Below are 11819 nucleotides of genomic sequence, written 5' to 3' on the forward strand. Positions count from 1 at the left end.
TAGTATAACTGATACATACATGCCTAGTACTGACTCACTCAAAATAAGTGCTCAAGAAATTGTAGTTTTTGTCAGCATCTTGTCAGCTATGCAGCTTCTCCATGTGAGTTTCTGTCTATTGGTTTCAGATGCCCACTTCCCTCACGTGAGGTGCTAACCTCACACCAAAGTCAATGTGCATTGCCTGCCAGAGACCCCTAATCGCCTAATCCTTCCCGGGTGAAGGACTCATGGCTTCTTCTCCATTTCAGTACAGAGAGCTTTCCTCCCTCTCTCACTGTCTTCTCCTAGCCTCCATTCTTAACCCTAATTTTTCATCTCAGAATTTCAGCTTTGATCCTTCCCACTTCCTTCCTATGGTTGCTTTAACCGAAGTGAGTCAGGTCTTACTGAAAAACTGACCACAGCCACTCGACTCCCACCCTCCCCCAGACCAGGGCTGCCTGGGCAGAGTGTGAGGGGGATCAGTGTTTACTCAGCCCATTCTTTCCCCTCTCCACCTCAAGTCACAGGGCTTTGAGTAGGGCTTCCCCAGCCACCATGCCCCGCCTAACAGACCGCAGTCAGCAGCCTATCTCACATTTGCCTGGTGGCTCAAGGAGAGAACAGAAATGCAGCAGCGTTAATCCTTGGGTAGCCTATCAAGTGGGCTCATTTGCTTATATTCTACTCTATTAGGTCCAACCTGTTGCCTCTGCTCAGCCCCAGGAGGATTTGGTAGAAGATTTTAGGTGTGAATTCTAATAACAGCCAACTGTGTGCACTAGGACCATCTCCTAGTGTCCAGAGACATGTAGCACTTTATCGTAATCCTCACAATAACACAGGCAAATTAATATTCACCCCTGGAACTTTGGAACTTGAAGGAGCAAACAAAACTAACAAAAAAGAAGACAAAGAAAAAGCCACCAAAACCTAAAATACACTGAAAAACTTCCTCTGCCTTGCTTTTTAATTTTGGTATGCACAGAATCTCATCCTTAGCCTTGAAAATCAGCATGATCATGATGGATGATTCTTTAAAGGACTGAGTTTAGGGGAAGAATATGGTGGTCTTTGCTATTGGCTTTTGAAGGGGTAACAGCTTTTCCCTGATCAGATTTGGAGGTTTCCGGTTTTCTGGGAGAGGGTAGCTGGCTTACTTTCTCTGGAATGTAGAATTCATTCATCTACTCTCTTCTATCTTGGAAACTTTGAGAGAATATTTTTAGCCAGACAGAAGTCAACTGACACCATAACATGATATTAATAAGACCCATTTATTTATTCAAAATTAAAATCTGCTATGAAGACAGACAAACAATGTAACATTCCCAGAGGAATTGAATTGCTTCTAGTTCAGACTGAGTTCTATTAGAACCAATTTTAGGTTGTTATAAATAACAAGCTGGCCACAGCTTTCAAGAGTGAAGTGGCTGGGAAATGAGGTCAGGGGAATCCCTCAGAGCCACTGGAATATTAATTGTCAAAGGCGCTCCCTAGTTTCTCTTCTTACGAGCGTAAGAGTCTTTGTAACACTCCGGGAGCCCCAGGCCCAGGGACAAGAGAAATTAGAGGGAGGTCAGGGAAAATAGCCCAACAGCTGTCAAGTGTGGTTAGGCTTGGAAATGAAGCTGCAGTTGACTCCTCAAGGAACAATTTTTTTTCCTTATATAACTTACAATTTCTCTTAAAACACTCGAATACCATAGGGTATCACCCTATGGAAACAGCTTAAACACAGGTGAGAATAATAAATATTGAAAAAATGTATAATATTGGGCTTCTTTCTAAATATTTCACAGAGAAGCTCAGTAAATAAATAGAAATGGGAGTTGAGGTATCAGAGGTAATAAATATTCTAGGAGAGAGGTACAATAGGGTTTTCCAGGGAGCTGGTTCTGCTCTCCCAGAACCCTGGATCAGATTTCAAAGATCTTCAGTTTATGTCCTAGGGTCTAGTAGAGTCGCCATCCTGGATGGTTTCTTCACTAGAATGCTTCAGTTTTTCATCTTTGTTATCATGTAGGCTTCTATGTAGTTGATGAAGATGTCAAACTCACTCATGGCTTTGTAGACACCCTTCTCTTGGAGCTGTGTAGGGAGATAAGAAATGTTTAGTGAAAACCCCATCTGAGCAAGTAAGTGGGTTCTCTGCTTGGATGGTCATGACCCTGGGACCCAGAAGCTGTACTAGCTCCCTTGTGTTGGGGGATGAAGGACAGACCCTGGGGACCTGAGGATATGCCCTGCTGTCAGGAAAGGCTGTGCATTGGCCTGGACCACGGCCAATAGGCAGCAAGAGGAACATTCACTTTTGCAAAGCACAGTCTTTCAAATGGTGCCTTTTCAACAATTTTAAAGGTCATGTACTCACATGATGCTTATTCAAAATTTGATGAAAAGACATTAGGGGAACCACTTTGAGAGCAAGACATTGAGAGAAGGAGAGAAGGGAGCCTTTTTTGTGTTTATGTTCCCCCACCCATGGATTGAGGAGGTTCAGCCCTGTTGCTCTGGCCTACTGTCAGGGGATTCATGCGCCCTGATGTTGGAACCCTGCCCAGTGTCTGTCTCCAGCCCATGAAGAGGACATAGGCCCCATGGCTTCTGGGAAATGTGGTAGAAGAATTCATGGACAGTTGAAAGAGTGAAACCCCACTTGGTTTGAGAGCTGACTTTCTCAGGCACCTTGGGAGGTGTGACTGGAAGATGGAAAGAGAAGGGAACCAAGTCCACATAAGGGAGAGCTCTGCTTCCTGCTCTGAGTTTGGGGGAGTTCAGGCTGCACCCCTGGGTGTGTTTGTAAGTGCACGTTCACGTGTCAGCTTCCTGCACGTGTGGCTTCAGACTTGATTCCCAACAAGCTACTTTCTGTTTCCTCTGTCACTCTCCCCAACACCCAGCTCACTGTGTTCACAGCTGGCTGGCCAGCCCAACCCGCAGGCCTGCAAAGGCGGGGAGCAGTCATTTAGAAACCCCCCAAAACACTTCACAGAAAACAAACAGAACTGAGATGGCAGCTCCTCACTGGCTGAGGAGGTCACACCATTTGTTGGGTTCCCACACTCCCTCCGAGGGAAGTTCAGGGCCTGCTGAGCACCGGTCAACCTCCGCCCCTCGGGAGTGGGCAGAGGTCATGGCCCCCAGACCCTCCCTGCCAGCATCCCAGGCTCACCTTATTGAAGACACTCTTCACCTGCTCCACCGCTTTGCTCTTGTTTTCACAGGGCAGAAATCGATGCTGTGGAAGGAAAGAGAAAGTGTGAACAACACTGGCACCCGGGTCCTGGGTCCATTGTGCTTGGGGGACAACCCGGGAGCAGCGACGGGCCAGACTCATCTTGGACGCCTACTCTCCACAGCTCCTGTGAGGACGAGCCTACCTCGTCCTTCCCCACCAGACAGAGAAGAAACACAGCCCAGGGAGATTACTTGTGTTTCCCTAGGAGCTGCTCCCAGCTGCTTACAAGGCTGCGTCAAACACCCAGGTCTTGCAGTTTCCTCCCTTGGCACGTCCCAGTGCCGACCAGAGCCTGAGCCAGTCCTTCTGTCCTTTCCTGCTTTTGTCCTGTCCCTCTCCATCAGCCCCAGCCACGAGGACCATTTCTAAGTCTCCGAGGAGCAGAGACACAGTCTCAGCTCTGCAGGCCAAACCCGTTGCATGGTCCTCTTCTACAAATACAGCCCAAATGATTTCTCAACATCAGTGAGGGAACAAAGGAAGCCAGTGGTGAGGGTATCATTTCAGTTGGAGAAATAAATGATCCTGGGGGATTATTCACAGACACTAGCTTGGGGCCGAGTAGCCCCCTGGTCCCTCTAAAATGCCAGGGAGAATCCTGTCAGTCAGTTGGGCTCCACTTGAAGCTCTGCTCTCAAAAGGTTAAGAAGACGTGGGGAGTGGAGTTTCCTCCCCCGGGACCCTTACCTCTGGCCCCTCCTGCGGGGCCCAGGTCCTTGGTCCCCAGGGACGAGGGAGCCCTGACTGAAGCTCTGGGCCCCTTTCATGTAGAGAGAGGGGAATAGCTAACTAATAACCCACAAATGACTCACAAATAACAGGAAAGCTATTGCAAACCTTCACATGTAAATGCCTAGCGGCCACCCCACCCTCTGCTCAGAGAGAAATGAGCAAGTGATGCGACTTCAGTGCCTGGCCGGAGGGAGAAGGCGCCTGCCGGCCTGTGTCTTTGTGTCTCCGGGTGGGAACCGGGTTTGGGCAGGATGTTTCTGGAAGAGCCCAGAGGAGAGAGAGCCGCCTGCAAGGGAAAGAGCTGGCCTGCTACTCACACAGCGCCTCAGCTGCAGCCTGAGGGTCTTCAGCTTCTCCCCCAGGGAGTTCACGTGCTCTTTGATGTTGGGGCCATGGTCCTCAGCCTTCGGCATCACCTCCTCCAGGTAAAACTGGATCATCTCCGACAAGGCTTGGCAACCCAGGTAACCCTAAGGGCAGAAGCCAGGATGGGTGGTGACCCGGGAGGAAGAGCTACTGCTTGAGAGGACGGCTTTGTCCCCGGGGACCTTCTTAAGTGGCCACCTCCCCCCAGGACCGAGCCCTTAGTGACAGACCCCCTCCAGCTACTGACTATGTGCTGAGTTAAGATCTTCCCACTTCTCCTTTTCAAAGTGAGGGAAGTGGACCCAGCTCCTTGCAGGCGAGAAGCAGAGACGCCCTTAGTCACGCTGCACACCGCAGCCCCGTCCCCACCCAGCCCTCACCTTAAAGTCCTCCAGCAGAGACTGGCTCAACAACGAGTTGTCCAGCTGGTCATTCATTTGCTGCAAGAAGAACACAAGGAGAATGAAACCAAGGTTTGGGGAAATAACTGAAATTGACTGCTTTTCTCATGCCCTTTTATTTATAGAGTTTTTGATTTTTAATCAATGCAGACCTGGCCCCAAAATGGAAAAGAGAGCTTTCAAAACAGGACATTCAACGGTGCTGGAACTCTTAGTTAAATCAAGTCCTTCCCCTTGGGAGCAAGTTCTTTAAAAAAATCTGGCTGATTTTGAAGGCAAGGCAGAAGCTTGCCTGGGTCCTGGACTTTCTGCAAAACTGTGTCACATGTGCAAGGGTCCCCATACCAACCCCTTGCCTCCCTCTGCTTTTCTGTCTACCCGCTGCCGACATCCAGCTGCAGCACTGAAAGTTCTCCACGAGTGGGAAGCATCTCCTAATGCAGGTTTCCCCCTGTATGGTGCTACCCCAAACCATCCGTCTTTCAGGTTCTGGAAGCCCTCTAAGCTGAGGCAACTTATGTTTCCCTGCCACAGGGTATGGGGAACATCTTCACCTCCAGTCAGACCCTTTGTGATCTCTCCCAGCCTATGAAGTATTGAGCTCCAGAGAATTCTTATACGAATTTCCGAGCGTAGGAGAGATAGGAGAGATACCTTTCTGAAGGGAGCTTTTCCTGCACAATTTGCTGCAGCACCAGGGATTAGATTGACTCACTGAACCCACAGCTTGACCAGGGACTCTTACGAATTTCAGTTTGGCGGGGAATGGGTGTTGGGGGTGGAGGTGAATGAAAAAGAGGTTTTATAAGCTCCAACAGGATGCCTCGTCAGGCAGTCCCAGGGAGGAAGGAAGGACAGGAGAGCATCATACTCACAAAGAAAGTCTTCACGCTGCTGAAGGCAGCTCGGAGCTCCCGCAGCATGTGGGGCAGGCTGTCTGGGAAGTGGATGCAGCTGTCCTTAGCCTGGGTGCCCTGGTGTTGGCCAGCTGCCACCCTGGCCAGGAAGATCAGGCAACAGAGCAGTGCTGAGCTGGGCATGGTGGTGTTCTGCCTTCTTCGTTCAGTCAGACTTGTGGTTTGGTTTTGCAAGAGCAAGCCCCTGTTGTGTAGACCTTCACCTACTGTGTCCCCCTTTTATATTGTGGCCTTGCCATTCATAAAAAGCCACAGTGTCACAGATTTCCTGGCAAAAGTTTCTTCTGATTAAAGCTCCTCCCTTCCCTAGACCTCTCCAACTTTGTATTCGTTGAAACTCTTACTCAAAGTTTTTAATTTTGCATCGTAAGCAAAAGAGATGGTTGAAAAATGAACTTCTGCATATGGTTATTTTTAGGAGGCGCTACCTCTCTCTCCCTTTTAAAATAATTTTTCAGCTTCTCTTAATAAAAAAAAAAAAAAAGTTGAACAGCTGTTCTGTGCGCAGGGACCCACAGTTGTGGGTTCCATTCACGTGTTCCTAGGTCACAGTGACGTGGACAAATTGGCCATTCCAGAATACACTGGGATTGAGAAATAACTGGGTCCCCCTCCCCAACCTGGGTTGATACTCAAGGCTTCTCCTTACTGGATTGGGAAGTCACCTCACCACTCCAGACCTCATCTTCCCCAGATGAAAACAGGAGTGTGAGCTAAATATCCTCAAAGCTGTCTTCTGGTTCTTTCCTTTTATGTTCCAAGACTCCTTAAAGAGGTCAGCTTCCCACAGGACAGGCAAGGGTGTCGGACGTGCTCCAGGTTCCTTCTCTGGCCCTGGATGCATGTAGACTCTCAGATCCATGTCTCCAACCTCCTTGGCTAGACACATCCTCAGGGGGAATTAGTAAGAGTAGTCCACGCTTACTGGAAGCTGTACCTGCCAGTCACCATGACCCTCACCTCCATTTTGCAGTGAGCAAACCGAGGCACACAGATATTAAGTACCCTGCACATGGGTGCTGAATGAGGGAGCCAGAATTTGCACCCAGGCCTGCCTGATACTCAGGCTGTGCACCTTTCCCCATTCTACACTGGCCCCAGTGTGCAGAATGGAAAATTTGGCTTAAAGAGTCACTAGGTTTCTTCTGGTTTGTGAGCTTCAGTGGCTGGAGACTTAACATTTGAAAGATGGGGAGGAAGAAGTAAAAATAACAAAGAAAATAAGTTGGGATTCCATGAAGCCTGGACAGGAGGCCCTTTTCTCCCCTCTTACCTATCCCTTGTCTTCCTTCCAAAGAAGCCTTAGTTGTCTTGCTTTGGATTTGCACGTGTGTGTGTGTGTGTGTATGTGTGTGTGTGTGTGTGTGTGTGTGTGTGTGTAGGGGCAGAGTAGCCAGATATGGTGAGGAATGTTGCACTACTGCTAGAAGGAAAGGATGGTGTGGTGACATTACTTCTACAGATATGAAGAAAGTCTTTGATTGGGCCTTGACCTCCCCCTTCTGCAGGGGCTTCTCCCACTGCCCCACTGAAGAGCTCTGATCTGGGGGGACAGGAGGCCGGGGCTCTGCCACTCAAACCTAGGGCAAGTCACCTGACCTCCCTGTGTCTGTTTCCCATCTATCCCAAGGGGACAGCAGTACCTGCCTTCTGTCTGCAGGGGACCTTTGGGCTTCACATGGGATTGGGCCTGGGGAGGTAACAAGTGGATTCAGATGTAGGACATCTCCAGTGTTTCTGTTATTTTCTTGCCTTCTTGCATCAGCACTGGGATACCTCAGGTGGCCCTGGGCTCTGAGTGTGCCGCATTAAAGAAGCTCACTGCACCAGACAAGGGGGGCAGACATGCTGGGGCTGGGCTGGAGGGAGTGGGAGGAAGGAGGCATAGAGCCCAGGCTGCGGATGTACCTTGTGGGTCAGGATCAGGGGACTGTAGTCTCTCTTCCCAACTCTTTGGGGAGTGTTGATGCAGAAGCCTAAGAATCACAAAGGGAGAAAGAACCTTTAGAAATAGGCGCGGAAGGGAACTATATTCAATATCCTGCGATAAACCATAATGGAAAAGAATATGAAAAAGTATACATATATGTATAACTGAATCACTTTGCTGTACAGCAGAAATTAACACATTATAAATCAACTGTACTTCAATCAAATTAAAAAAAAAAAAAAAAGAAATAGGTGTGGAGCTGACTCAGGAATTTCTGCTCCTGCCAGATTTACACTGGCCTTAGGAGTTCTGAGTTTTGCCACGAGGAAGAAGAGGAAAGGGGTCAGGGGCTGGGTTTTGCACCCCTTCCACCTACTCCTTCCCTCTTGGCTCCTGGGTTTTCTGGGCTGTGTGTGCTTCAGGCCGTAGGGCTGACCCCTCTCTGAGCTGGGTGTTCTGGGTACCGACTCAGCCTGGCTGAACAGTCAGGCCAGAGGACCCAAACCCAGGGCAGACTACGAGGCCCCGGTTCTGGACCCAGGCAGCACAGATTCCCCTCTTACCTTTGTTTGCCACTGTGCCATGTGCTTTTCTCCACTACTAAGTCTACAACAAATGTCGCTGTCATCCATGTGCAAACTGCCTCGGCCAATCAGCTGTGAGCTCCCTGAAACAGGGCACTGTTCCATTACCTTTTGTGTATCTGGTGCCGAGTACAGGATCTGGCCCATGGAAGGTGCCAGGGACACAGCTTCCTTTTTTCTCTGTTGGGATGGGCATAGCAGAGTACCCTGTGGGCCTGGACCAGGGCTGGTCTGGGCAATGGCAAGCACTCAGAGCAACTCAGGAAGGCAGGCAGTATCTCTTCCACTTTCTTCTTACAATTTGAAATATTAAATACACACACACACACACACACACAGACACGCATGCACGCATACATGAACATAATGGCAGGAGAAGGGAGTTGGGCAAGAGCCATTTCTATCTTTCTTCATTCCATAAGCCATTAGGTAGGGTAAGGGTTAGGCTCTGACTTCTTTCTTTGTTTTGGAATGTTTGGTAAATGTTGCCAATTACCTCAAGCCATTTGTTGAATTTTTCATCCTTTCTCTGTTGATGTGAAATTGTTGTCCTCTCTCACCTCAAAATTTTCAGAATCTAAATGGTCAGAGACCACTTAGGCAACTTCCTTGATGCAATTACTTAATTAACAAATGGAGATAACAATATCTTCCCTACCCACATATCTCACAGGACTGATGTCAAGCTGACACAAGAGAATAGGTGTGAACATCTTGGGAAAAGTTAAGACCCTTTGCTTATATATTGACCAAACAACAAGAACAACAAAGATGACTCCTGTTTCTCAAGACTGTGAAGGTACCATTCATCTGAAAAGTCATTAGGATTCACCGGGAAAAATCCCAAACTCACAGGTCATGTAGATGTGACATAAATGTCAACAGTCTGCATGTTAGATTTGAGTTGGGGTTTCAGTCCAAGGGAAGAGCCCAAGTAGGGAAGAAAGTGAGCGAGCAGGCACCTGTGGACGGATGGTGTGTCAGTCTGGGCACCATTTGGCCCTGTGGATTTCAAGACAACACAAATGCCACTCGTTAGACTGTGAGCTCCTTGAGAGCAGATGGTCAGAGCCCAATTCTCCCTCAGATCTAGATTCATAGCAAGTGTCCAATACATGCCTATTAAATTGAATTTAAATGAATTTTTTTCCTTGGGGACTCACTGGGAAATCAGAGGAAAGTGTGGGAGGGGAAATATCTCTTCTCTTCCATCCCTTCTCCAGAATATTCCCTAATGTTCATATTCAGCTGCAAAAGAAAGAAAGTCTGACTCACCATGGCTTAAAAAGGAAAGGGATATTATTTTTTGGTCTTCCGTGACAAGAAGTTCAGAGGCAGGCAGTCCAAGGCTAGTACAGCACTCCAGTGTCATCCAGGACCCACATTTTCTGCCTTCTTGCTTTTCTATGAATTGTTGTAGGATGTCAGGGAGGAGGGACGTGGGTAGAGTCTAAAGGTCCAAAGGCATGTCAGCCCAGGAGATCCTAATAATTTTTCTGGAAAGCTCCATCTATGAGTTTCACCACTTTAGCTGCAGACGACTCCAGGCAGACAAGAATTGTGAACAGATTTTGGAGGGTGCGGTCTACAATGCACAAGAGCTTATAAGGAATCACCTCGCAGCTAACCTCATGCTCAGCCAAAGGGCAGCCTTCTTGGTGTAACTGTCCTGTATCTTGCAACAATTCTGCCGCTCAGACCCAAGAGTGGGGAACAGACTGGGAGCCCTGTGGGGCTGCACTGGAGTCACAAAGAGAAGGCTATGGAATCTGAGCTTGCTGGACTCAGGGTTCAGCCAGCTTGCCTGTCAACAGGGCCACCACAAGCGTAGCAGGCAGGTCAGTGATGCAGGCAGAGAAGGTGGGAAGGTGCCCACCCAGGAGAAGGGAGCTGACTGTCTCAATGAAGAATCCCTTGGGGGCTTGGCTCCTGTGTGCTCATTTGTAATCATTATTTTAAGGCTGATAATGGGAGTTTCATTTCTTCTTCTTCAGGACATCTAGAACGTACAATAGTTTCCCCAGCTTGAAATTTCTAGTATTCCCTTGAATAACCTTGCTCAGCTCCCTGGACCGAGGCTTCCTCAGGGGCTTTGCCGCAACAGGCCTGGTCAAGAGCACAGAGTGTGGCATCACCCCCCCCCCAACAAGTGGGGCCGGGTGGGCCCCCAAGGGACAGGGTTCTGTCTTTGAATTTGACCTTGTGGTTGAGGTGCTTCAGAATAAAGTCCTGGTGGGTCAGAGCTTTAAAAGGAGCCCGAGTTGGGGCTGGCCCCTAGGCCGAATCAAGCAAGGGTTATGCAAACTGGAGTGGGTGCCCTTCCGAGGACTGTGGCCGGCAGACGCTGCAAACCACAGCGGAAGGGCTGATCTTTGGACAGCCAATGTGGAATTCCCCTTTGTACAACGGTGGCGCCGTATCAAGCAATTTGGATTTTCCTTAGGGGACGGACACTGTGCTCTGTAACTTCTCATACGAGAGATTTGGCTACAGGGGCCAGGACACCAGGTGTTGGAGTCCTTGCCACCCAGAGGATACAGCTGTCTCTGCTCTGTCTGCATGACTACCTAGAATAACTAGTGGGTTCCTGAGCCTGGAGCACAGATAGATTCCTTCAGCTCCAGGGCTGTCCCTCTGATGGGATTTAGTTTACTCAAATTTCCCTGGATGGCTGACACATTAAACCTAGTGTGTCCGAGCAGGACATGCGATCTGTGTAGTCACTCAGAGGGCCCCATGCTTGGAAGGGCCCTGCCTTTGCTCTGTTGTCACTGTCTTGAAATTCTTAACAGTTGTTGAACAAGATGCCCCACATTTTCATTTTGCACTGGGCCCCCAATTTATGTAATTGATTTTTTATCAGAGACTAAACTCATCATCTTCTTTCTCTCATCTCAGCTTCATCCAGTGACATGGCACCCTAACTCAGCAAGGGGACCACCATCTAACCTAACATACAAGCCAGACACCTAGAAGTAACTTGTTGGTTCCTCCCTCTCCCTTACCAACCTATGTCCAATCTATTAGCAGGTCTTCCAGATTTTTCTTCATAAACATCTTTGTAATCTGCTAACTTCTCTCCATTTGTATCAGCAGCAGCAGCAACTGTCTGGTTCAAGCTTCCGTCTTGTCTCTCCTGGGCTCCGAACAAGCGCCTTGTTGATATTCTAATATCCATTCTCCATACTGTCCTCCACTTTGTATCCCAAGTGATTATTTTCAAATACCAATCTGATCATGACTCTCCCCTTGCTTAAACCCTTCAGTGATGTGTCACTTTCCCTTCCTGGGTAAAATGAGGACCCACATTCTTAATACTGTTTACAGCTCCCTTTATTATCTGACCTTGACTACTTCTTCTGCCTCATCTTCTAGCACCCTCCACTTCCCTCTGCGTTCCAGCCTTATTGGCTTTCCTCTTTTGTTTTTGCCCAAATCATCCATGCTCTCTCTCCTACCACGGGGCCTTTGCACATGTAGTTTCTCCTTTCTGGATTGTGCCTCCCCCTCTCTTCATCCTTCGGTTCTCAGCTTAGATCTTACTCTCTCATATGAGTTTTTCCTGACTCTGCAGTCAAGGTCAGGTCATTTGGGTATATCTCCTCGGGACACCTTGCTCCTTTTCTTTATAGTACTGGTGTCAGTTTGTAATTACACACGTGGCTA

General features: G+C 48.5%; 1 protein-coding gene across 1 annotated transcript; it reads right to left on the reverse strand.

Annotated features, from left to right (window-relative positions):
• Window positions 1-1246: 1246 nt before the first annotated feature.
• IL10 (interleukin 10) lies at window positions 1247-5826 on the reverse strand. Its single transcript, XM_004312229.4, has 5 exons — window positions 5598-5826; window positions 4702-4761; window positions 4273-4425; window positions 3158-3223; window positions 1247-2073 (listed from the first exon to the last, which is right to left on the reverse strand). Exons 1-5 carry the CDS (start codon window positions 5760-5762, stop codon window positions 1981-1983), a joined length of 537 nt encoding a protein of 178 aa, XP_004312277.3. The 5' UTR covers window positions 5763-5826; the 3' UTR covers window positions 1247-1980.
• Between the last annotated feature and the right edge of the window lie 5993 nt (window positions 5827-11819).

Source organism: Tursiops truncatus, chromosome 1, assembly GCF_011762595.2.
Source record: "Tursiops truncatus isolate mTurTru1 chromosome 1, mTurTru1.mat.Y, whole genome shotgun sequence".
In the NCBI taxonomy this organism is placed as follows: Eukaryota; Metazoa; Chordata; class Mammalia; order Artiodactyla; family Delphinidae; genus Tursiops; species Tursiops truncatus.